The sequence below is a fragment of the Equus caballus genome, chromosome 16 (genome assembly GCF_041296265.1).
Source record: "Equus caballus isolate H_3958 breed thoroughbred chromosome 16, TB-T2T, whole genome shotgun sequence".
NCBI lineage: Eukaryota > Metazoa > Chordata > Mammalia > Perissodactyla > Equidae > Equus > Equus caballus.
In genome coordinates, this window is record NC_091699.1 from 98,530,886 (window position 1) to 98,555,311 (window position 24,426).

Below are 24,426 nucleotides of genomic sequence, written 5' to 3' on the forward strand. Positions count from 1 at the left end.
AGAGCATAACCAGAAGTCAGAGAAAACTACAGATTTCAGTTTACATTTCAGTGATAAAATAAATAGCATAACCCAGACTCAGACATCAGCTGAGCAGAAAAGAGAAGTGAGTGGTGGTAACGGAGGAGATCCCTCCCAAAGGGAAGGTGCCACCTGAAAGGCCAGTAAACCAGAGAAGGCAGGAGGGAACAGAGATTTAAGAAGAGGAAGATTACTAAGCAAATTTTAAAATGCAAACTCCTGGGCGGAGGGAATCAAAACAGACACAAAACCCACTAGTGAACCTACTCAAGGAAAAAAAAATGAGAAAGTGTAAACAAACAAAATAAGAAACTACAAAGGGGAAAGGATACTGACACAGAGGTTGTGTTTAAAATACCAAGATGACCTGTCACCAATCTACCAAATGAATTTGAAAACCTAGATAAAAGGGATAATTTCCTAAAAAAAAAAAAACACATTTTCCCCATTTTGACCCCAATACAGATAGTAAACTTAAAACATTAACGTTCATAGAGGAAATAGAGAAAATTATTCCTCCTGATAAAAACTGCACCCCATAAAGAAGCACCAGACTCATGCGGTTTTATGAGGGAAATTCTACCAAACCTTCAAAGAACAGATAATCCCTATGCTACTTAAATTGTTCCAGAGCGTAGAAAAGGAAGCATAAACTGTCAGATTTCTTTTATGAACCAGATATAATACCTAGACCTAAACTTGACATCATAAAAGATTGCACACAAAAAAACTACAGGCAAACCTCACTTATTGACATAAAAATCATATATAAAGAATGACCAAGACATAAGAAATATAATGCTGCATTAACAAGTGGCTTTTTCCAGGAATGCAAAGATATTTCACTTTTAGGCAATCTATTAATATAATTCATCAAAGTATCTTTTTCCCCTACCCTTCCAAGCTCTCAACTGGGACCTCAGTAACAAAAGGCAGGTTAACAAGAGAAAAGCATACAAATTTATTTAATATAAGTTTTACACAACACAAGAGCCCGCATAAGGAAATGAAGACCCAAGGAAATGGAGTGGCTTTTGCTCAGTGTGATGAAGAGTGGAAAGTCATGGAAAGTCGTGGTGGGACAGAGTGTGAGATAAGAGTGGTAAACTCAAGAAACTGGGCAAAGCCTGTTTGTCCAGGTTCCTCTCTGTGTCCCTCCATCTTCAGAGACAAAGACGCTCCTTCCCTCCAGTTATACAGGCACTTCTCACATCAGGGTTTTACAACCTACTGCAGGGAAAGGTCAGAAAGTACTTCTCAGGGAAAATTCCAAATTCATTTTACAAGACCAGCATTACTCTCATACCAAAGCAAGATAAGGACAACATAAGAAAAGACGAGTGAATATAGATGCAAAAACTCTCAAGAAAACATTAGCAAACTGAATTCAGCAAATTGAAAGGATCATGTACCACAATCAAGCAGTATTTATCCCTAGGATGCAAGGATGTTTCAACATATGCAAATTAATAAACATGATACATTAATAAAATGAAAGATAAAAATCATATGATAATCTCAACAGATGCAGAAAAAGCATCTGACAAAATACAATATCCATTCCTGATAAAAGCTCTCAACAAACTGGATACAGAGGGAACATACTTCAACACAATAAAGGTCACATATGACATCACACTCAATGGTGAAAAGCTGAAAGCTCTTCCTCTAAGGTCAAGAACAAGACAAGGATACCCAGTCTCACCACTCGTATTCAACACAGTACTAGAAGTCCTAACCAGAGCAATCAGGCAAGAAAAAGAAAGAAAAGCCATCCAAATCAGAAAGGAAGAAGCAGAACTGTCTTGTTTGCAGATGATATGATCTTACAGATAACAATCCTAAAGGCTCCACCAAAAAACTGTTCAAACTAATTAACAAATTCAGCAAAGTTGCAGGATACAAAATAAACATACAGAAATCAGTTGCATTTCTATACACCAACAATAAAACATACAAAAAAGAAATTAAGAAAAAAATCAATCCCATCAAAAACAATAAAATAGTGCGCCTGCCCTGATGGCGTAGTGGTTAAAGTTCAGCACTCTCTGCTTTGGCAGCCCAGGGTCGGTTCCCAGGCACGGAACACACCACCCGTCTGTCAGTAGCCATGCTGTGGCAGCAGCTCACAGAGAAGACCTAGAAAGACTAACAAAAAGGATATACAACCATGCGCTGGGGCTTTGGGGAGGGGAAAAAAAAAAAGAGGAAGATTAGCAACAGATGTTAGCTCAGGGCCAATCTTTCCCTGCAAAACACCAATAAAATACTTAGGAATAAACTTAACCAAGGAGGTGAAAGACCTGTACACTGAAAACTACACGACTTTGATAAAAGAAATTGAAGGCAAACAAATTGAAAGACACCCATGTTCATGGACCAGAAGAATTAACACTGTTAAAACATCCATTATACTGAAAGCCATGTATACATTCGCTGCAATCTCTATCACGATTCCAATGACATTTTTTCCAGAGACAGAAAATACAATCCTAAAATTCATGTGAAACCACAAAAGACAATGAATAGCTTAAGTAATCCTGAGAAAGAACAAAGTTGGAGGCATCAACTTCCTGACTTCAAATTATATTACAAAGCTACAGTAATCAAAATAGTGTGATACTGGCATAAAAATAGACACATAGACCAATGGAACAGAATCAAGAGACCAGAAATAAACCCTTGTATATACAGACAACTAATATTTGTCAAGGGAGCCAAGAATACTCAATGAATTACAGACCTAGACATAAGGGCTGAAACTGCAAAACTCCTAGAAGAAAACATAGGGGAAAATCTCCTTGATATGGGTCTTGGCAATGATTTCCTTTTTTTTTTTTTTTTTTTTTGAGGAAGATTAGCTCTGAGCTAACTACTGCCAATCCTCCTCTTTTTGCTGAGGAAGACTGGCGCTGAGCTAACATCCATGCCCATCTTCCTCTACTTTACATATGGGACACCTACCACAGCATGGCTTGCCCAGCTGTGCCATGTCTGCACCTGGGATCCGAACCAGCAAAGCCCAGGCCACCAAGAAGCGAAACATGCGAACTTAACCGCTGCGCCACCGGGCCGGCCCCGGCAATGATTTCTTGAATATGACACCTAAAGTACCAGCAACAAAAGCAAAAAGAAACAAATAGGACTATATCAAACTAAAAAGCTTGTGCATAAGAAAAAAAAATCAACAACATGAAAAAGTAACCTACAGAAGGGAAGAAAATATTTGCAAACCATCTATCTGATTAGGGGTTAATATCCAAAACATATAAAGAACACATACAACTCAATAGCAAAAAAAAAAAACTGATTAAAAATGGGCAGAGGATCCAAATAGACATTTTCCAAAGAAGACATACAGATGGCTAACAGGTACATGAAAAGACATTCAACGTCTTTAAGCATCAGGGAAATCAAAACCACAACGAGATATCACCTTACACCTGTTAGAATAGCTATCATCAAAAAGTCAAGAAATAAGTGTTGGAGATGATGTGGAGAAAAGGGAACCCTCATACACTGTTGGTGGGAATGTCAATTGGTGCAGCCACTGTGGAAAACAGTACGGAGAGTCCTCAGAAAATTAAAAATAGAACTACAGTATAATCCAGCAATTCCACTTCTGGGTATTTATCCAAAAGAAATGAAAACAGGATCTCAAAGAGATATCTCCATTCCCATGTTCACTGCAGCATTATTCACAATAGCCAAGATACAGAAACAACCTAACTGTCCATCAATGGGTGAATGGATGAAGGAAGATGTAGTACATATAAATACATAAACAATGGGATATTATTCAGACATAAGAAAGAAAGACATCCTACCATTTGTGACAAGATGGATGAAACTTGGGGACATTATGCAAAGTGAAATAAATCAGTAGAGAAAGACCAATACTGCATAATACCCCTTCTATGTGGAATCTAAAAAAGCCAAACTCAAAGAAACAGAGAGTGGAGTGGTGGTTGCCAGGGGCTAGGGGTGGGAGAAACAATGAGATTTTGGTCAAAGGGTACAACTTCCAGTTATAAGATGAGTTAGTTCTGAGGACCTAGTGTACAGCATGGTGACTGTAGTTAGCAATACTGTATTATACACTTGAAAGTTGCAAAGACAGTAAATCTTAAATGTTCTCATCACAAAAAAAGAAATGGCAAAATGTGACATGATAGAAGTGTTACCTAACACTATGGTCATAACCATTGTGCAGTATACACGTGTATCAAATCAATACCTTGTACACCTTAAACTGATACAATGCTATATGCCAATTATATCTCAATAAAGCTGGAAAAACCTCCTTCTTAGTTTTTATGACCTGCTTCAGGGGACGGTCAGAAGGTCCTTCCTGCATATGCCAGTTCTCAAGTTCCTTCAGCTTAAAATATTCAACATGCCAAGGTGCCACATGTAGGGTAGCATGTCCTGAACCCCGTCACAGGCAGTGAAGAACAGTGATTCCCGAGAGATGAGAATTAAATGAAGTGAGCCATAGGCTGTCCCAGCTCACTGCCTGGAGAGATTTTCCAGACTTTAGTGCAGAAAGGAGGAGCCCTGGAACAGCCCACTGGTCTCTCTGAGTTGAGAAGACACAGCTGGAGCCCACGAAGACCAAGGCGGCTGGGGTTCCCAGGACGGTCACAGGAGAGACCTGCACAGACAGGGTTCTGGAGCTCTGCAGAGGCCCTCCCTCCAGTCTCCCGCTGACTACTGATCAGCACATGGATATGAGAAAACCACCCACTGTCAGAAAGGAGCCACCCTAAAGGATTAGAGGAGGCAAGAGTTTAAGCTCACAGCGTAGCTGCATAATGATATCAACGGGGTTCAGGACACACCATCTCAAAATATGGCGCCCTAGCATACTGAGTATCTTAAGCTGAGGGAATTTGAGAAATGGTAGGAAGAACTCTGATCCCTGCTTCTCCCCTGAAGCCGGCCATAACACCCTCTTCTGAGAAGGCCCTTCTTAGACCCTCCTATAAGGAGCATCCTCGTCTCTGAAGACAGAGCCATCCTCAGCTCAGACCCTTCTGTCAGACACGCTCTTCCATTTTCATCAGACCCAGTAGAAAACCCTCAGGCATAACTGTTTCTTTAGGCCTTTACTTCCTTATGAAGGCTCCTGTGCCATGTAAGACTTGCATTAAATAAATTTGTATGCTTTTTTCTTGTCATTCTGTTTTTTCTCAGCCCAATGTACAGGGCCCCCACCAGAGAACCCAGTAGGAAATAGAATTTTTCCTCCCCTACAATGTATTGTTTCAAAAAGATTTATTGAATTGTAAAATCTGGAACTACACTTTTGAGAAAAACCTAAGATACTCCCAATCATTTCCCATTATTTACTCCTTAAGCTTTTACCAGTAAAGCACAAAATAATTCATTTAGTAAAAATAAAATCTGCTTTCAAGGAAGTTTGTTTCTATAGCTAATCTCCATTCATCTCTGATGCACTCCCTCAGCCTGACTAGATCCAGCGGTTAAACACGCCCACCCAGAAGGATGCTTCTCACATTTGGAAGGAAGTAGAGACACAGTTAATTGTGCTCCTTCCCCCTGGCTGCCTGCCAAAAACAATCACAGTTCAATATCACAGCTTCCCCTTCAGAAGTAATTAAGAAGTTAATCTTACTTAGAAAACATAATCACCCAGAAGGCCAACTTCTCTACTCATCATGAGTTAAAGCTCAAAGTCAGAGAAGCAGCACCACATTCACAAAGAACAACCCAATAGTCCTCCTAGCTATCCCATCACCACCGTCTGGGAATGTGGAGCCCATCACAGCCCTTCAGTCACTGGGAACCAAGCCTCCCCAGCTTCTCTGAAGCATCAAGAAGCAGGGGAGCTGAAGACCGTCAAGGACACTGGGACAAGTCAAGTTCCCAGTCCGTCAGGAGCAGGGATGACGTCTCAACAGACAAGGAGCCTTCCCAAGCTCAAAACTACAGAATATTCCTGCACTGCTCCTGACAACCTGCCATGGGCGAGGTACTCATCCACTCCTAATCTGCCAGCATCAGTCAGTCATCAGCAGGGGAGCTTCTGCTTCACCTGACACTGGTCCAGCAGGTGCCTACTGTGTGATTTCTCTTACGTATTTAACACGGAAAGCATCTCCATCCTCAGACTCATTACCCATATCCATGAAGGGAGCCAGATGTCTTCCAGAATGGATGTATCTTTGGAGAAGGCACCCACACCGGGTTAGAAAGGCGCTGCCCTCTCTGTATAGTGGTCCTCAGCGCCTAACAGGCTGAACACAATTGAAAGTCAGACTTCTCCTAAAACTACAGACCTGTGGCCATCTGAACACACCATCTTTGGGGGAACTGTATTCTTTCCGGAAGTCAACAGCCACTTTACCAACCTATTTTCTCTCCAAGCTGGCTCTCAGAGCAAATTCTGAAATTCTTAAGAACAGTGCAGGAACTGAAGGCATTTGAAATTGAAATTGCAACAGCAGACCAACTCCAACACTAAGGCCAGTCAGCTACGGTCGGACTCTTCCTAGTTAGTTAATGGCCCTTGGAGCCCCACTGTGTGCACAGCACTACACTGAAGACTGTCGGGTTTCCAGAGGGGACAGCACTGTCTCCGTACCTCACATCCTGTGTTACAGGCGGCCTAACCGCAGCTGCTCCTGAGCCTTGGCTGAATCACGCATTTCTACCACTGCAGGAGTGGAGGCGGCCCAAAACAATTCTTCTACCCATCTACCCACATCCGTCTCGTGAGTTTTGCCTCATCTTTTGTGCATTTGGATTTTACATTATTAAAAGAAAATCAACATGCTCCTTTTTAAAAAAAAATCCCTCGGAAAATAAACTGACGGTTTTCCTTCTCCTATGTGCCTTATGACGAGTGGCTCCCCCAGGTGACTTGATAGGTAATTGAATTTCATATGAAATTTACCAAACAAAGGTCTGACGTGCTCTGCAGAAGATGCCATGTAGCCCAAATCCCCACTCGCCTGCCTGTGGCTTTCAAACATGATGCCGCATAGAGAATAGGGGAGGACTGCCCCCTCAGTGGTCTGCAGAATCTACAGGGAAAGCCCAACAATGACCAAATCAGTGGGGATTCACAGGGAGCTGTCACCCACAAATCCCGGCTAGGGACCCATCACCTGCACAGTTCAATAAAAGGCCCCTCAAAGCTGCTGCTTTATACAAGCCCATGACAGGGACACTCACGAGAATTAGAGGAAGTACTGCTATGATCTAAAAACAGTACTCTTTTATCATAAGCCTGAGACTAGTAAAATAAGAGGCTAGGGAACAGAGAATCCACCACAGCTAAACATACCCAACAAGAACTCTGGATTGTCGCTCATTGTTACTTCCATGTTTACATACTTCTTCCTCCTTTTTGCAATAATTAAAGGGGAATTAAATTGTTGGTTCCAATTGCAAAGCTCCCAATATTTTATCAATAAACAGTTACTGGGCACCAACTCCACGCCGGACATTGCTGTGGATTCCAGGGAAGCCAAGTGGAATGCGACTCTCTCTGTTCTGCAAATTTCTTAGGAGTAACAGTCCCCGGCTAAATTCTACAGAGGTTTTCTCAGTAAGTACACAGCTTGTATTTTTTAATTCTTTTAAAATTTAACTGCTGAAAACAAACGAAAGAAAACAAAAGAGAAAACTACAAAATTGTATGCACTAAACACAGCTGCAAAAACGCCTCTGTTGTGACACGTATCTTAACCAGCTTAGACAGCGCCTTTGGTAGGACGTGGGTAACGAAGCACGCTTGGAGAAGCAAACCCTGACCCAGTTCTATCAGTAACTAACCGCTGGAACCTGTTATTCTTTCTCTCTTTCCTCTTCTGCCCTCTCCCTCACTTTCCAATAAGCCAGCCGAAATATTCAACCACTGGATTACTCCCATTGAAGAGGCTGCTGCTCCAGATATTAATGTCTATAAAAATATTATCTCCCAGTAAAATCCCCCCACTCTCTCAAAGGTAAGCAGGGATGTGCCCATTCCCTTTGTATCTGCTCCCCCTAAGCTGCAAGGGCCTCCAGGGATCCCACGATCCTTGGCACCGATTACAACACACGATGCACACCAGCTACAAGGCAGTCAATGAACGTCAGCGTCATGAACTTCCCCTCCATCATCTAGCTTAATATCTCTACATGCGACATGCTGGATTTTCACTGACTGGCTGATACAAACGCCTAATTTGCCAATTATTAGAGGAAAAGTGTTACTATCAAGTTTGCCCCACCATTGTTCAGGCTGCTTTGCCTCAGTCTGGCAGAAGTCAGGATACACAGCAAGCAGAAGCAAACACAGTCACAGAACACTCACCCCTCACCCACTGTCCTCTGCTCTGCCTTCCACTCCCTGTAGCAACCACTCACTCAGTATCTGCCCACCATCATGGGCTGAACACTAAGGCCCCACAAACAGTCTGATGACTGTACCAACCATCATGGCAAGAAGGGGCATGTGCTCATGTTCAGAAAGAGCCTGGCGAAGGCAGAGAGAGGGGACCACTGGGGACTGAACTTGCTGCCTGACGTCTGGCTGGCTGGCCATTCAAAGGGTGCAAGGCACCCATGGTGCTCATCCACTCCGGTAGAGGTGCCGTTCCTACAGAACTTGCCTTCCAACTGCATGATTTCTGAGCTACGGGGCTCTGAAAGAGATCCTCACCCCTCAGGACAGACTCTGTGAGCATCTGTACATCCTGCACGCTGCACTAAACGTCACACGCATAGACCCTGACACTCGCAGTCAGGTCCAAAGCTTGGCAGAATTTTCCTTAAAGGGCCAGACAGTGAATGTTTCAGGATTTTCAGGCCATACGGGCTCTGCAACAGTCACTCAACTTTGCATGAAGTGTAAAGCGGCCTTAGAAAGTGCATAAACTATTGCACAGGGCTGTGTTCCAATAAAGCTTTATTATCAACACTGGCGGCTGGCTGGGTTGTGCCCTCATGATTTAGTTTGGAAGTCGCATCTGATCCACAACTGAGGCACATTTGTTTTTAAATGTAAAGCAGTGAGATCTGTGTTAAGGAAAGCTTCCCCCTTGTATTTGTATAACATTTCAGAAATTACGAAGCTCTTTCATGTATGATGACTCAAATTTCGTCTCATACCAGCCCTTTGCAGGGGGAAGGTCTTAATATTCTCATTTTATAAGTGAGAAAACTGAGGCTCAAATAAATTAAAGAACTTGCTTTAAGTCACTCCACAGCGAGGGGCAGAGCCAGGATTTGAGCTTTTGTCCAACAGTTAGAGCTCACAGGTACTCACCAGGCCACCTCCTCTCCCTTCAGGGAAGACACCAGCCTACAGTTCCCAGGGTCCTTTGCAGTTAGGTGTGGCCACACACTTGCGTCAGGACAGTGGAATTTAGGCCTCGACCATTTAACGCTTCCTGCACAATGGGACTGGCTTTGTGGCCTAGTGGTTGAGTTCCCACACTCCACTTTAGCAGCCCCGGGTTCACAGGTTTGGATCCTGAGCGTGCACCTACTCCACTTGACAGCCATGCTGTGGTGGGATCCCACTTACAAAATAGAAGAAGATGGAAATAGATGTCAGCCTAGGACGAATCTTCCTCAACAAAAAAAAATATATATTTTCTTTGCCCCTTTCAGCTGGCTGGAAAGGGGACAGTTATGGGCCACCTTGTGAGTCACATGTTGACAATGGCAGAAGCACAGACAGAAGGAGCCTGAGTCCTGAATCTCCACCAGGAAGAGAGCCGCCTACCCAGGAACGCCTGCATGGACCAGGATTAATGCTGAGATGCACTTTCCCTGCCCCAGCTGCTGGCATCACCTCCAGGACTACAGCCGGCACTCGGCACCAGGGTTGTTAGCATTCATTGCAGAAGAGAGCCACACAGCAAGCGAGCAGGCTGATGGGGCAGAAGGGGTCATACCTGAGACAGGAGACACGTCAGGAAGAGCAAAGGGCACCTTTCAGAAAGAACACACTGTTCTCCACGGTAGGACAGAAAACCAGCAAAGCAGTGGAGGAGCGGACAGAGCAGGGGAGGACTCGGGACACGGCCAACACAGAGGACGGGAGGGGTGGGGACGGCAGTGGAGGGGCGGGGACGGCAGTGGAGGAGCAGGCCGAGCAGAGGGAAGACTCAGGACACAGTGACACAGAGGACAGGAGGGATGGGGACGGCAGTGGAGGGGCGGGGACGGCAGTGGAGGGGTGGGGATGGCAGTGGAGGGGCGGGGGGACGGCAGTGGAGGAGCAGGCCGAGCAGAGAGAGGACTCAGGACACGGCCAACACAGAGGACGGGAGGGGTGGGGACGGCAGTGGAGGGGCGGGGACGGCAGTCCCTCCTATCTCCCAGGGAGGTGGAGGCCCTGGGGGGCAGTGGGACCACCTGGAGGTCTAGGAAGGCACTGGCCTAGTCGCAGCAGAGCTGTGAGCCCCCTCAAAGATTGTTCTTTACACAACCTGAGTTTTAAACAAACGATCTGTCTTCTGTTTATACGTGTAATATTTGCTACTTACAAATGTACAAAGAATGAAGAAGAAAATAAACCCTACACGATCCCATCATCAAGGATAACCAGTATTCCTATTTCCAAGCATAAAAGCATGAGATCACTTTACCTTTTTTATGCACATACACTTAGACATTAAGAATAATGAGCATATAGCATTTTCCATTGACTGTCACCTTGGGCACCTTCTCGTGTCAGTCAACACAGATCTTTGTCTCATTGTGCGTAGCTGCACCATCCCCATGCATTTTATTCCACATCCCATATTCTCCCCACTAGCAAAGCCCTGGGGAAGTCCTGGGCTGCAACCTCCAGTGCTCTCCCTGGCACCAGTGTCCCTCCTGTCTCATGGGGACAAAGAAAAGATGATAAAGTGAAAAAGAGAACAGCTGCATGTGAGAATGGGGAGCGTCCCAGCAACATGAATAAAAGAACAAGAAAGTAAATTGTGTGTTGAGTAATGAGAAACTGAAGGCAGGAGTGTAAACTTAGCATTGTGTTCAGAAGACAGGAATAACGGGGCACAGGATAAATAAGCAGCACCATAAAACGAGAGGAAAAAAACACGCATTGATCAAAGAAATTTTAAAAAAACAGAAAACAGCAAATAATAGCTAGAAGCCAAAGAATTATAAAAACTGCTTTATAAATGAAACATATTCTACATTTTCTATGAAAAACAAAGGAAATGGGAAAACTAGGGCCGGGAAGTCCAAAAACAGAAAGGAAGACCGCGTGGAGAAGAGAATCGGCCTCCGCACGCGAGAAGAGAGCCGGCCCCGCCCCCCGAGCCCCACTGTGCCGGCGCTGCACCCCCGCTCCTTCGGGAAAAGAGGCGTCAGTGCGACACAGGAACAGGTGCGCAGACAGCGAGGGCACACGAAGGTTCAGCAGGACCGCACCCCAGGGTCACACGAGGAGTGCGGCCAACCCTGAGTAAGACTGAAGTTAAGCCGTAACCACGCAGCTCGAGACCTGATCCCCCCACCGCAGTCTGTCTGCTGCTGCTCAGGACGCCCCTACGCCAGCCTCTCCGATTTCCCGGCTGACTTTCTGGCCTTGTCGTTTCTCAAACCACTGACGAGAACCTGAAAAAAGAAACGACTAACTAAAAAGCATACAAAAATCACAGCATCAGGAAAGTGTAAAATAATGGAAGCTAGGCCTAACAACCCACCCCACCCCACCCCCGCGGAGGGCGCCCCCACGAGAGGAGCTGGCCTGGCCTGCCCGCGTGCACGCTGCGGGAGGGGCGTGCAAGGGCCCGCGGGCCCGTGCTTGTCACTCTCCTCGCTGATCCCTGACAACGCCGTGCGGCTCGCGCTCCCCTCGGGCACACGCGTAGACACGTGCGCGCTCGCGTGCACGCGGGTCTCGGGTCTGAGGGGCGGGAAAGGCAGTGACGGCCTCCGTACTGCTCAGTATGACCGGTACACTCGACTTTTAACGTCTTCAGGCACAACTTCGGACGTTTAGAACAAGGAGTAAAGAAAAGGCAAATGATGAGGAACTCAGACTCCAGGGAGAAGTGCGAAGGGAGCCGGCTTCTGTCTCCGCCCTTCCTCTCTCCGGACTGGTGCCCACTCGGGCCCCTGAGCCCTGCCTCGTACTCCCTCTGCTTCGATCTTCCCGCCCCTCCCTGGAAAGAGAAAACCCCGACATCGGTTTTAAAGAAGAGCAGAAGCAAGAGGTCCCCGGTCAGACAAAGACCCCGCCCCGCCGGCCCTTCCAGCATCGTCGGACCCTGCTCTGCGGAGGACGAGAGACGCCCCGACACCTGTCAGGACCTCAGGCACCAGGGCTCACTCAAGCAGATCACACTGCATCTTCGCCTGTGGTTCCTTCACGGCACTTCGCTTTTTCCTAAAATACCAACTTTATGTCACCCATCCACTGCAAAGCTTACCATTTTCTCCCTTCTTCGTTAGATCCAGCCCAACTCCTCTGCGGGCTGTTAGACTCCGGCGTGATCCGGCCCACCTCACAGTCCTGCCCGGATCCCACAGCAACCTAGGCACCTGTTCCCCACTCTCCCGTCCGTCTCTCACCCGGGAGGATCCACGTTATAAGGGAACGCAGGCCCACCAGCTGGGGAAAAGCCTGTGCAGAAAGCAGGAAGGTAACCCTCAGGGGTCTTTGTGCGGCTGGTGGAGAACCTTCTCCAGAGAAGCAGTCAATTGCTTCCTGCTGTGAATCTTACCACCTCCAAGAAACTCACAGGAGTTCAGACTGGATGTCAGCTCTACCAGTGACAGTGTGGCCTAGGGCATTCATGTAGCTCCCTGCACCTCAGATTCCCCATCCCAAAAATGAAGACAACCACCCTGCCTTAGGGAGCTAAGGTGAACACTGCTAGTTGTCACAATTATTATTAGGTACTCAATTTTTTCTAATGAATTTGATGCCATCATCTGGCATAGAAACATCCAGAATCTGTTCTTTTCTTCAGATACTATCTTTTGAAGCAGAATCCTTAATTAAAATTAACTCTGCTCTGGTGAGCCTTTATATACCCAAAATAATGTAAATTTATGTAGCCATAGTACATAAACTTTGCTTACTGATATTAAACTTTTAAAATCAACCTATGATCGAAACATGGAAGGAGTAATTATAAGTACAGAAAAAGAACGGAGAAACTATTATATGTGAGAGAAGTTAGGAGGGATAAACGAGAGAAAGAACAGGTAAGGAGTGCAGTGGTCACTCGGAGTATTTCTGTTTGGCAGACCAGGACACAAAAGTGTAAGTGAATTGGTAGTCACAAAGGGGACGGGCCAGCAGACTACTGGAAGAGGCACAGGTGGCAGAGGTGAGTTCGTTCATCTGCCATGGAGGAAAATCGACAGATAATATCCAAAATTGAGAAACCAACGAACAGCAGTCTGAGTACATATTTAGAGATATGAAAGTAACACTAGACCCTATAAAAAGGAAGTCAAAGAGTGGCAGTGGTCTGTTTGTTTGGGAAGGGAGTGGAGACATCCAAGAGAGGGAACCAGTGGTCTGTTTGGGAAGGGAGTGGAGACATCCAAGAGAGGGAGCCAGTTCTTCTGTGCCACTGTGTTTAAAGTTTAACCGTCTTTAAAAGTAAGAAAAGTCAACTGAAAAACAAATCTATTCACAATACCAACTAAAACGGCAAGAATAAACCTAACAACAAATGTGGGTGACCCACATGAAGAAAACTCTAGCTCCTGACATAAGAGGCCTAACACAGAGCGACTCCCGCTACATTCCCAAGATGGGGGACCAACGCCTCGAAGCTGGTCCTTCTCCTCTGTTAATGTATAAATGCGATGCAGTTCCAATCAAAGATCCCAACAGGATTACTTCTGGGACCAGTCAAGCTCTTTCTAAAATTCATCTGGAATAGAAAGTACATGAAAAGAGTCAAACACTTTTTAATAAGAACAACGATGGAGAACTTGCCCTAACTTCAAATAAGAAAGTAGACTAGCAGATCTGTGGGGCAGAATAAAGCACAGACCCTCATGAGTGTCACCTTCTTCATTAAAAAGGAAAGAGCCATTTTCAACAAAAACAAAGTTAAACACCAAGAAACGGCCCCGACCTCCCTACTCTAACACGGAGTTTGGACTGATTCATAAGCAACACGACAATGTTCAAACCAATGTCCACAACCTAAAAAGGGTGAGTTGGGTTCTCTGAGCTTCTTGGGGAGGTGAATTTTTGTTCTCTGTGAAAGAACAGAGATGCTCATAACTAGGCACAATTCTGTCCAATGAACAAGAGGTCGCAAACTTAGTAAGAAGAGAAATATTCCACATCCTCTCAGGCAATACCTACTTGTAGCTAATTAGCCCGACTGCGCAACAGTGACTGGATAAAAAGCGTACGCAGAGGAAGCAGGGGCGTGAATTCTGGGCAGCCACGATCAGGGGCAGAGGACACCTGTGTGGACTTGAGAGTCCAGTGTCTTCTTAAGAAAGAACATCTAAGCCAAGAGACTTCAGTTGAGACCACCGTGTTCTCACCTGTTCACCGCAACAGCCTGCTGGTCTCCTCGCGCCCATCCCTCTAAACTGTCGTCAGAGAGATCTTTCTGAAATTCAAATCAGATTACTCTCTCCCCAGCTTAAAACCATTTGCTTTTTTTTCTTGTATAATGTCCAAATTTCTTCACTGCCCTGGCCTACTTCATCTTCGATTCTTGCTTACCTACCTCATATAATCCTTCTTATCCTTCAAGGCTCAGTTCAAACGTCACCTCCAGAAATCTTTGCTGACCTCCCCTGCTTGAGGCGCCACTGGAGTGCCCTCTATCACGGTGCCACCACAACCACAGTCACATGTCTTTCCACTAGACCACGAGTTACTGGAAAAGAGGCCAACGCTTTGGCTCATCTTCAGATCCCCAACCAGCACCTTGTATATAAAGCAATCAATACATCTTTGATATCTGACATATTTGATTATTAATTATTAGCAGTTAGGGATTCCACCAGAAATTCTCAATTTTCCCCTCCCTAAAAATGGCCTTGTAAGAAGAATTCAAATGATGTAACAAGAGGGAAGTCACAAGTATCTAAACGTTTAGCATCTCCTAAAAGCGAAAATCTGTGTGACTGAACAGAGTGGATGCAGCCATCAATATCTGGAGTTGGAGGGCTCGATTCCAGCCACAGGTCTGCTCCTGTCTTGGAGAAAATTGTGCAGCCTGCTTTTTTCCTAAAAAAGAATGAAACTGCTATGGTTTCTTCCTGCTCTAGAAATCTAGGGCTTGCTCCCACACTGACAGCAGCCCTCCCTAACCATTCATACAAGGTGCGCACACTGCTGGCATGCAGGCTAAACTAAGCCAAGGGGAGAATCAGTAGCAGGAAGTACCTAGGTTCTAGGTCAAAGTGCTTTTTATTTGTACTCCAGAACAAATATAAATTCTTTTCAACTAAAATAGACAAAATGTTCATTATTCTTATTTCCATGGCTATATCATCTTACATTTCTGTGGTCCCTTTTCATCTATTCTCATAACCTTGTGAAATAAGCAGGAAAGCAGTACTCTCTTGTTACTAAAAAGGAAGTTGGATTCAGAGACATAACAAGATTATGAAGACACTTCCCTTCATGCCTGCAGCGTGCTCTGACTGCTGTGTTTATATTGCGACTCAAGTCCCTACGTATTCAGTGCTGTTTCCAGAATCACTAAGACGCCTTCTCACTCAGCGGTTTAACACATTAGATTAAATTATGAGGCAAATAATAACAATAGTAGTAATTCCCTAAGTATATACATAAATATGAAACGTAGGAGCAGATAGGAGTTTTACACTTAATAGACAGTTTAAGACTAAGATGCACCATCCAAACTCAGGTCCCTCTCTTTGGTCTTTTTCAACTTTGTATTCCCATCAATTAAAACCACTTCTACTAACGTTACTGTTTAATAAGGCAACCCAGATTTCATGAGAATTCAGAATCTCTTAATTTTACGTACTCAGAAATGCTGTTGATCTACATAATTTTAAGATGTTCCACTTAAAACCGATTTGAAATTCAGAAGAAAGGTTTCTTAAAAATAGTCTTGCTACCCACTAAGACGATTTTAATACCAAGATGGGGAGTAAAGGAATTTTTTCACTCAGCAAAGTAAATCATTAAAATAAATAATTGAAAATCTATTAAGTAAACATGAAGTATGCTCATTAAAAAAGTCTCTAAAAAAGATCATCTGCATGCAAAGACATCTACCTTCAAACAACACTCCTTACGTGTGTCAACTTTAAAAGCCTATACCACTGGAAAAATTCATTCAAATTTCCATAATGTTTCCAGAATTAAAGCTCAATTTTAACTCTAATCCTAAAGATCACTTTAAGCGATGAAAGTAACAGAAGTCATTTTCATCACTGCCTCCATGAGTGGACAAGAGGCAATCCTGACAGCGTGCTCTGCAATTCAATCTATGCCCACAGTCAGCACACAGAGGAGTCCCAAACACATTAAGAGACAAAACTCTAAATGGACAATCCTCATGACAAAATGCCACTCTATTTCTGAATAAATGCTCCTTCCAAGGCTTAGAAAACTCAGCTATCCTCAGAAAATCTCAACCGTGGTCTAGTTTATATTTTGAATAAAAAGCAAGCACGATGCTGGCTCTGTGGACGCGGCACACGGGAGCTGACAACAAACCAGCCACGGTCTCGAGACAGGCTCTCCAAGGGAGCCTGACGTGACAAAGTCACAGCTGAGCACTCACACAGGAATAAGCTGAAGTGACGGGCGAATTTCAGTCTGAAGATGAGTTTAGAAGACATTTCTTACCTGTCATTTATCCTGTCTGAGCATGCAGGAACACTGCTTACAATTCAAGAAAAACCTCTGTATATTTTGAATTTCTGATCTCCTAACTCACTTGAAGACGTTCCTCTCGTGCTGCTGAGCTGACAGGCTCTAAGGACACCAGACGCACTCTGCCTCCATTTTATCCATGCTGGATATTTATGCCATTTCCTTTTATAAAGTTAATGATTTTCACTATTCACAACTATCTTTAATGGATACAAATTGGGAGTCTTCAGTCCCGATTATTGTAGAAAGCTAAAATATAGCTTTATCCATCATTATTCAAACTAAGACTTGACAATGTTTAAATTAAAACCCACTGTTTATAAGTGTCAGACAAATGAAATTTTTCTGCATGTCTGAATCCTTGACTTGTAACCTAAGATTACAAATCGTTTTGACCCCTTTATTACAATGATCCACTTCCAATTTGTCAGCATGCAAATTCTACCATTACAAAAGTACACATTTGCAAGAAAAAACACTTCTGTCTAATCACAAATACTTTGTTACCTTTTCATCTCATATTGAAATATAATATCTCAAATATGTTGCCAAGAGTTCAAATGAATCTTTAACTTAAGGAAACATGAAATAAAATACGAAATGCTTATCTCTCACTAGAACTATTACACTTACCTTAAAATTAGTTGTATGACTCTTACCTTTTTCTGGACTTAAGTTTTTATACACTTCAAGGTCTGCCATTAAATTTAATATTGCTGCACATTATTGGCAAGAGCAGCAGAGTTCTCTGTAAGGCAAAGCCTTTTCCTGACACACAGCTCCAACAAGGAAAAGAAAAAAGGCAGAGAAATCCTTGGCAGCCCCAAGAACTTGGCTCATGCTGCCTTTTATGGCATAATAGGATCTTCACAGTTCAGGCTGTAGAGCGTGGAGAAAATAAATCCATGAGCTATGATTATAGAACTTTGTCCCAAAGTGAAAAGCACAGGCAGAGGAGAACGCTGGCAGCCTCTGCGCAGGCTGCCGCTTTATGGGAACGCAGGCGCTGCTACGCCGGGTGAGAGACCTGCCGCTCAGAGAGGCGCTTCGAGCCCACCGGGCATCATGCACACGAATGCCGGGGAAGCACAGGTCTTAACCATCAGAGAAGCCCTCTCGCCTACAGAGGGCACTGAGAAACGCCGATCACCACGGTGGGCAGTGACGCAGACTGAATGCAGAAAACGAACACGCACACACGGACACACACACATGCTCGGAGCCAGACATCACTCCACTTGAGGCAGAAACAATCCATTAAAAACAAGCCAGGCATGGTGCTCTGCACACTGTCATGTGCAGGTGGGGACACACACGTGCACTGACAGTGCTGAACCTTCCCTGGGTTTTCGTCCTCGTTCCACACACAGACAGAGCAGTGGTCACAGAGAGGGCTGGACTGTCTCCAGCTGAGAATGAATGAGGTTATAGTCTCAAACACTGACGCTGGGAGGGCTGCTTCTCAGGGAACAGCCGCATTCCCGCAGGCAAGTAGATGAATGGGTCTGAAAAAGCCTGTTTTTAACGAACGGACCAGCATATTGTAAGAGTACGACTCCCCCTGAAGTATATATAAGCATATTCTGCATGTTTAATCAACTTCTTCACAGAGACAGTAGATAGAGAGACTGACCGACTTCACAAGCTGTTTACAGCAGCGTTGCATGTATGACTTGTAGGTCTCTCATCTTAAGCATCAACACACTGACTCCCGGAGTTCTCCTTCTAAAATCACTCCCTCCCACCTCTTTCTTCCGCTGCTTCCCGTGGCCAGCACCTCCCATGCTGTTCACGCCAGTGCAGACCCCTCTACTCCCTCCCCACAGGACCACCCAGCCCAGACGCTAACCCACCCTCCTCGAAGGAGCCAAGCTCCACCTCAGTCCCATTCACCTGTTTCCCAATTCGCAAACCCCACGATTTATCCTAAAAATACTCTTGAGAAATCTGAATTTCAAGTGGGGGGGGGGGACACACAATTAGAATATGCTTCTTGCAAGAATGCATCCAAAATGCATGTTACACAACTGCACAAAACGGCAGTTACGAGTTCATGAGCCCACCTGCCTGGGTTCAAATCCTGACTCTGCCACCAACCAGCTGTGTGACCTTGGGCAGATAACTTAAGTTCTCTGTGTCTTGGTTTCCTTCTTGGTACAACAGGCATAACAACAGTTCTCACTTCAAAGTGTGATTGTAAGAATTAATTTAATATACATAAAATGCTTAGCATCACAACTGTATTATTTTATCATTATTATGCTCTTATTATTAGTCTTGAAATCCTTTACACCAACCCAGAAAAGCAGTGAATTCACTGGCTAATCTGATCTAACTGGTACTCTGAACAGAGTGGCACCCCAAGATTTGAGATATCTCACGAATTCCCACTCCTGGTAAATAATTCACATGCGTGATACTCCCAGATAATCTTACACAAAAAGACGGTTATGTTTCCATAACGCAAAACACATGCCAAGCGATGGATTTCTAGCTCCTTTGTTTCCCACTCAGTCCAGAAAACAGATGGAGACCACGGGGCCCCACAGGAGCCTTGGAAAACCTCCTCCTTTTCCTCCCAAAGATTGTCCACAGTGGTCCTGTGACGCCCACATGAGGGAGGGCCGGGTGGGGGCAGGCCGCGCCTCGCCCTCCTCACCCGCAGGGCGTCTCCTCCCAACAAGGCCTTCACCCTCTGGGTCCTGAATCTCCAGGCTCCTCCCTGGAAAGGCTGGTGTGCAGGTCAGACGGGGAGCCTAGCACCACAACAATGGGCCGTGCCTCGGTTCATCAGAATGGCGCGGGGGCACCTTTGAGGACAGGCCAAGCCAAGCCCGCGGGGCGAGCACTCAGCGGCTCCAGGGGCAGGCGGGCGAGCTTCTAAGGAGCAGGCACAGCCCAGGAGTACACACCTGACCACCCAGGAGCACTCAGGAACTTCTGAGGGCCTAAAAGCATCTCCGCCTCACCAAACACCCAGCTCTTCCACAGCGGCAAACACCCTGCTGTGCAGCCTCTGGGAAGAGTCCTAACACTTACACACCTGCGCAAGGGCGGGCGGGGCCCTGGACGAACGGCCACATGGTCCCTAACCACCCCCAGTATCGTCTCCGGCCAGCAGGGAGGCCAGCAGGCCTGGGGGTCAGTGGTCCTTCCTCTGACGGTCACCTCAACTACTGCACAGCTTTAGAACCTCCACTTGAGACCAAGCAACTTAGTGCTAGCCCAGTACTTGCACCCAGTAGGCGTCTCACACACCCTCACTAGCTTTCTCCACTTTTAATCATTAGCCCTAACATGGAATCATCTTCCACCAATCAGATGAAAGAGGTAAGTGTCTCTGAGTTCAGCTTCTGAATTTAGGAGGAGGAAGGACTGCAAACCCAACTCACAGCGTCTCCCCTCTTTCACCTGAGCTCTGCTGCTACGTTCTTCAAGGGCCTCCACACAGTAACTTCAGCGTCAGACGGAGCTTTCTCCTTCCTCAGTGCGTGACCTTGGGTAAGTTATGGGTAGGGCGGCCACATAAAACAGGACGCCTGGTTAAACCTGAATTTCACATAAACGAGAATTTTCTAGCATAAGTATGTCCCACACAATATTGCCTGCATTTTTATTGGTTAAATCTGACAATCCAGCTGAGGGGTCTCTCTAAGCCTAAATATCCTCGTCTGGGGACTGTGGTGCCCACCCCAACCCCGAGAGAGCACTGCTGAAGAGTAAGTGAGCTGGCATGGGCCAAGCCCCAGAACCTGGACGAGTGAGTAGTCAGTAGCTACAAGTTGAGTGAGTGGCCACTCCAATCACAGGTTTGACGTAACATCATTTCATCAAGTCTCGTGTTGAAGAGGTGAACCATACTCTCCCCACACCTCAGCCGCAGCAGGTGGGTAACTCTGAACCAAGACCAACACAATACATGCAAAAGTAACACATATCTACCCCCAAGTCCAGAGAAAGCCTGCTGGACACGAACACAGCAGCCACACCACTTCATGAGACAACCAGTACGAAAGCTACCGTTTACCAAACACCACACATTTCCTTCTCTAGTATTCACAGAAAGTCTGCAAGGAGATGTATCAGGACCCATATTCAAAAGGTAAAGAAACAGACTCGAGTTGGACAAGATGGCGCAGCTGCACTAGACCAGGGGTCAACCAAGGTGGCTCCAGGTGAAGCCATTCCACGCCTCGGGCCATGGGAACCATCTGCAGGCTTCAGGCCTAACTTCAGAATCCCTCATTTTTCCAGGTGGAAAATATCCCCACCAACTCCAGAAGCTGTCAGTGCCTCTGGCACAGAAACACAGACACTTAAGAAGAAAATAGCCTGCAAAGCCATCATCCAAACTACCCTTCAATTTTCAAAGCACCTGCACAGTTTTCTGTACATGATGCAAAGTGGTACAAAAGCAAGCGGGACAAGCAGCAGCTTTGCTGTGGGCCCCTGGGTGGTGCAGCCACACCCTCCGGCCCAGCCCTCCAGCCTCTGCTCAGAGCACGCGGGCAACGCTGGGAAGGTGCATCTCCCAGGACCCTCCCAGGCTGCTGGCGACTGTAATAGAGTGAAAAGTCATCAGGCCAGATGCAGCGAGATCCGTAAACATGTTTACACTTGTTTTAGTCAATAATCATTCCTGCTAGAATATACCATAAAGAAATCATCAGAAATATAAAAACCTTTGGACAAGGATGTTTCCTCAGTTATGACGATAACACCAGCAATCTAAATCAACAAGAAATGATTAAGCAAAATACACACTCATGCTTTCGAGTATCATCTGTCTATTAACAACGTTTTTAAGAGCCTGCAATTATCTGGAGAATGTTTAACATACTAAGTGAAAAAAGGACATAAACTAACTGTACAATATGATTTAACTACATAAAATATACGTGTATAGAAACATAGAATAAAGGCCTAGAAAAGTGTATGAAAAGATTAACAATGGGTATCTCCAGGTGCTTTTATTTTCTTCTTAAATTTAACTGCATCATTGCACACGCCTTATTTAACTCTTGCAACGCCCTATGAGGGAATGAGGTGTCAACCCTTCTCTAGGCTCAGATGTGGAAACTGAGGCAGGGAGCAGTCGAGCGCCATCCCTGAGCTGGCAGAGCAGATGCGTGAGGCCTGGGCTCTGGACCCCGAAGCCGGCTCCAGGGCAGGCCCCTCACCGCATAAGGTGGTGTGGACCTTGAGCACCTCACTTACAGCCCGCAATCAGCTGCTTCACCTGAAAGCCTCGCAGAACACGGAGCTTCCAGAGCTTAACCCGTTCAGGAAACTTCGCTGTGCACTCACCTACAAAGGAGGCCCCAAACCCTCCACGAGTCCTTCAGCCAGACCCGCTGTGTGATACAAACTCACGAAACCCCAGCCAGAATCCTCACGCGCACAAACACACAGAGCCGGATACAGGCAAACGTCCAAGAGGATGCCCCGGGGAGACGTCCCAGGACGAGCGAGATGTCTGCTCCCGTCACACAGGGAACCTACTGCGGGGTTCCGGCCCCTCCAAGACCCTGTGGAGCCCGAGCCTCCAGGCCATTCTGGGACACGGGGCACAGGCCTTCGTCAAACCTCAGGCCATCTGGACCCACCGGGCTGTCCCTGGAGAGGCAGGGGCAAACCAGCCTGCACCAAGCGAGGATGACACGGCCGCCTGAGAGCAGGAGACACCTTGGGGTCTGTCAACAACATCTGGGACGGTCCTGGACACCTGCCCTCAGTTTACATTAACTCGCCAACTAAAGCAGCTGTGCTCACTGCAAAGCTGGAGTTTAAGGGATTAAAAAAAGTATGGATCACAGTCAGTTCAAACAAGCCAGCACAGGACGTGCCTGCGGCCCAGTCCTCCAGTGACTGAGGGAGTCGCCCTCCTATGAACCGCAGCACTGTCAGCATCACCCTGGGAACCGCTGGCACCTCTGCACCGAGTCCGGGGAACAGAACAGAACAGCCACAAGTTCGTCTTCAAGGAAACGTCAGGGCCCCACAGACAAGGCGTGTGCGGCCGGGCTGGGTGCTCAGCAGCGGTCACAGTGACAAAGCGGAGCTTTGGCCACCTTCACAAAGTCCTCGAAGGAGCAGGACTCGGCACAGCCAGGCAGCCAAGGAAGCAGTGAGGCCCCTCAAGCATCCTGCTCGTACAGGAGCATACCCATTGCACAGGAGTGTCCCCCTTTCACAGCAGTGTCCCCCTTTCACAGGAGCGTCCCCCTTTCACAGGAGCGTCCCCCTTTCACAGCAGCGTCCCCCTTGCACAGGAGCGTCCCCCTTGCACAGCAGCGTCCCCCTTGCATAGGAGCGTCCCCCTTGCACAGCAGCGTCCCCCTTGCACAGGAGCGTCCCCCTTGCACAGCAGCGTCCCCCTTGCACAGCAGCGTCCCCCTTGCACAGGAGCGTCCCCCTTGCACAGCAGCGTCCCCCTTGCACAGGAGCGTCCCCCTTGCACGGCAGCGTCCCCCTTGCACGGCAGCGTCCCCCTTGCACAGGAGCGTCCCCCTTGCACAGCAGCGTCCCCCTTGCACAGGAGCGTCCCCCTTGCACAGCAGAGTCCCCCTTGCACAGCAGAGTCCCCCTTGCACAGCAGCGTCCCGCTTGCACAGCAGCATCCTGCTTGTACAGGAGAGGGAACCGAGCCTCCACAACCCTCCACAATCACAAACTAACAGTGGGACAAAACTGCCCGAAACTGGGCATTCCAACCCCAACACTATAGTCTTTCCCCACAGCATGCCTACGTGCTTTAACATATTGGTGCCAACTAGAATTACCTGCCACACAACAGAGCATAGCCAGGAACTTCAACTGCAAACCCAGTGTACTACAAACCTTCCGTGAGTGCAGAGGAAGACCCGGGGGATCCCTCCAAGGCCTGTGAAACTACACGGAGACAGTAGAGACCAGGGTCTCACCGGACAGCTGCCTCCACGGCTGTTCATTCATCAGTGGAGCCGTAGCTCTGCATTCTAAGGACACAGAGCACATCCCGCAGCCTCACACGCTGGTCAAGCCAGTCTGGATGCCCCCACATTAACAACCTGACACACATTAGTCGGCAGTAATGGCTATACATCTTTAGCATCTGAACCCCAAAACAAACAGTGTATTATCATGTTTAATTGTGCATGTCCACAGGACAGAGATGAGCCGCCCTTCATGCCAACTGCCTCTCTGAAATGATGTCTCCCTGATGAGTGACTGAGCTCCCTTCAAGACTCTTAGCCTTAAAATAAAAATTTCAAGATTTTTTTGAAAGACTTGACTATTTACTGGCTATGTCACTTTAAATTTTATAGGTTAGCATAAAAATTTATAGGCACATCACTGTCAGTTTGATGAAAATGTCAATATAATTCAAAATGAAATCCTTGCAGGCTCAGAGCTTCACTCCAGCTCGAGCTATCCACGAACCCACAACCCTCACAGGCCTGCAAGAAACCCAGAGACCGCAGCTGTGCACACGCGCACACTCGAGCAGCTTTTGGTGGAGGCTGGAAATATGAGAACTCGGCAGACACCTGGGTTTCATGAACTCATGTCCAGATACAAATAAACAGACCCAGACCTTACAGACC

At 46.4% G+C, this 24,426-nt stretch overlaps 1 protein-coding gene across 37 annotated transcripts in view; it reads right to left on the reverse strand.

Annotated features, from left to right (window-relative positions):
- PLCH1 (phospholipase C eta 1) overlaps positions 1 to 24,426 on the reverse strand; it is a 208,936-nt gene that overhangs the window by 139,025 nt on the left and 45,485 nt on the right. For 5 of the 37 annotated variants that reach the window (XM_070239207.1, XM_070239205.1, XM_070239181.1 and 2 more), the window contains exon 1: positions 17,500 to 18,538. The exons of 25 other annotated variants lie outside the window; for them this stretch is intronic. In XM_070239207.1, the coding sequence (XP_070095308.1) occupies positions 17,500 to 17,542 (43 nt within the window). In that variant the 5' untranslated portion in view covers positions 17,543 to 18,538. Of the gene's footprint in view, positions 1 to 17,499; positions 18,539 to 22,147; positions 22,212 to 24,426 lie in introns of those variants that run through there. 7 more of the 37 variants (XM_070239189.1, XM_070239188.1, XM_070239208.1 and 4 more) reach the window with 7 other exon arrangements.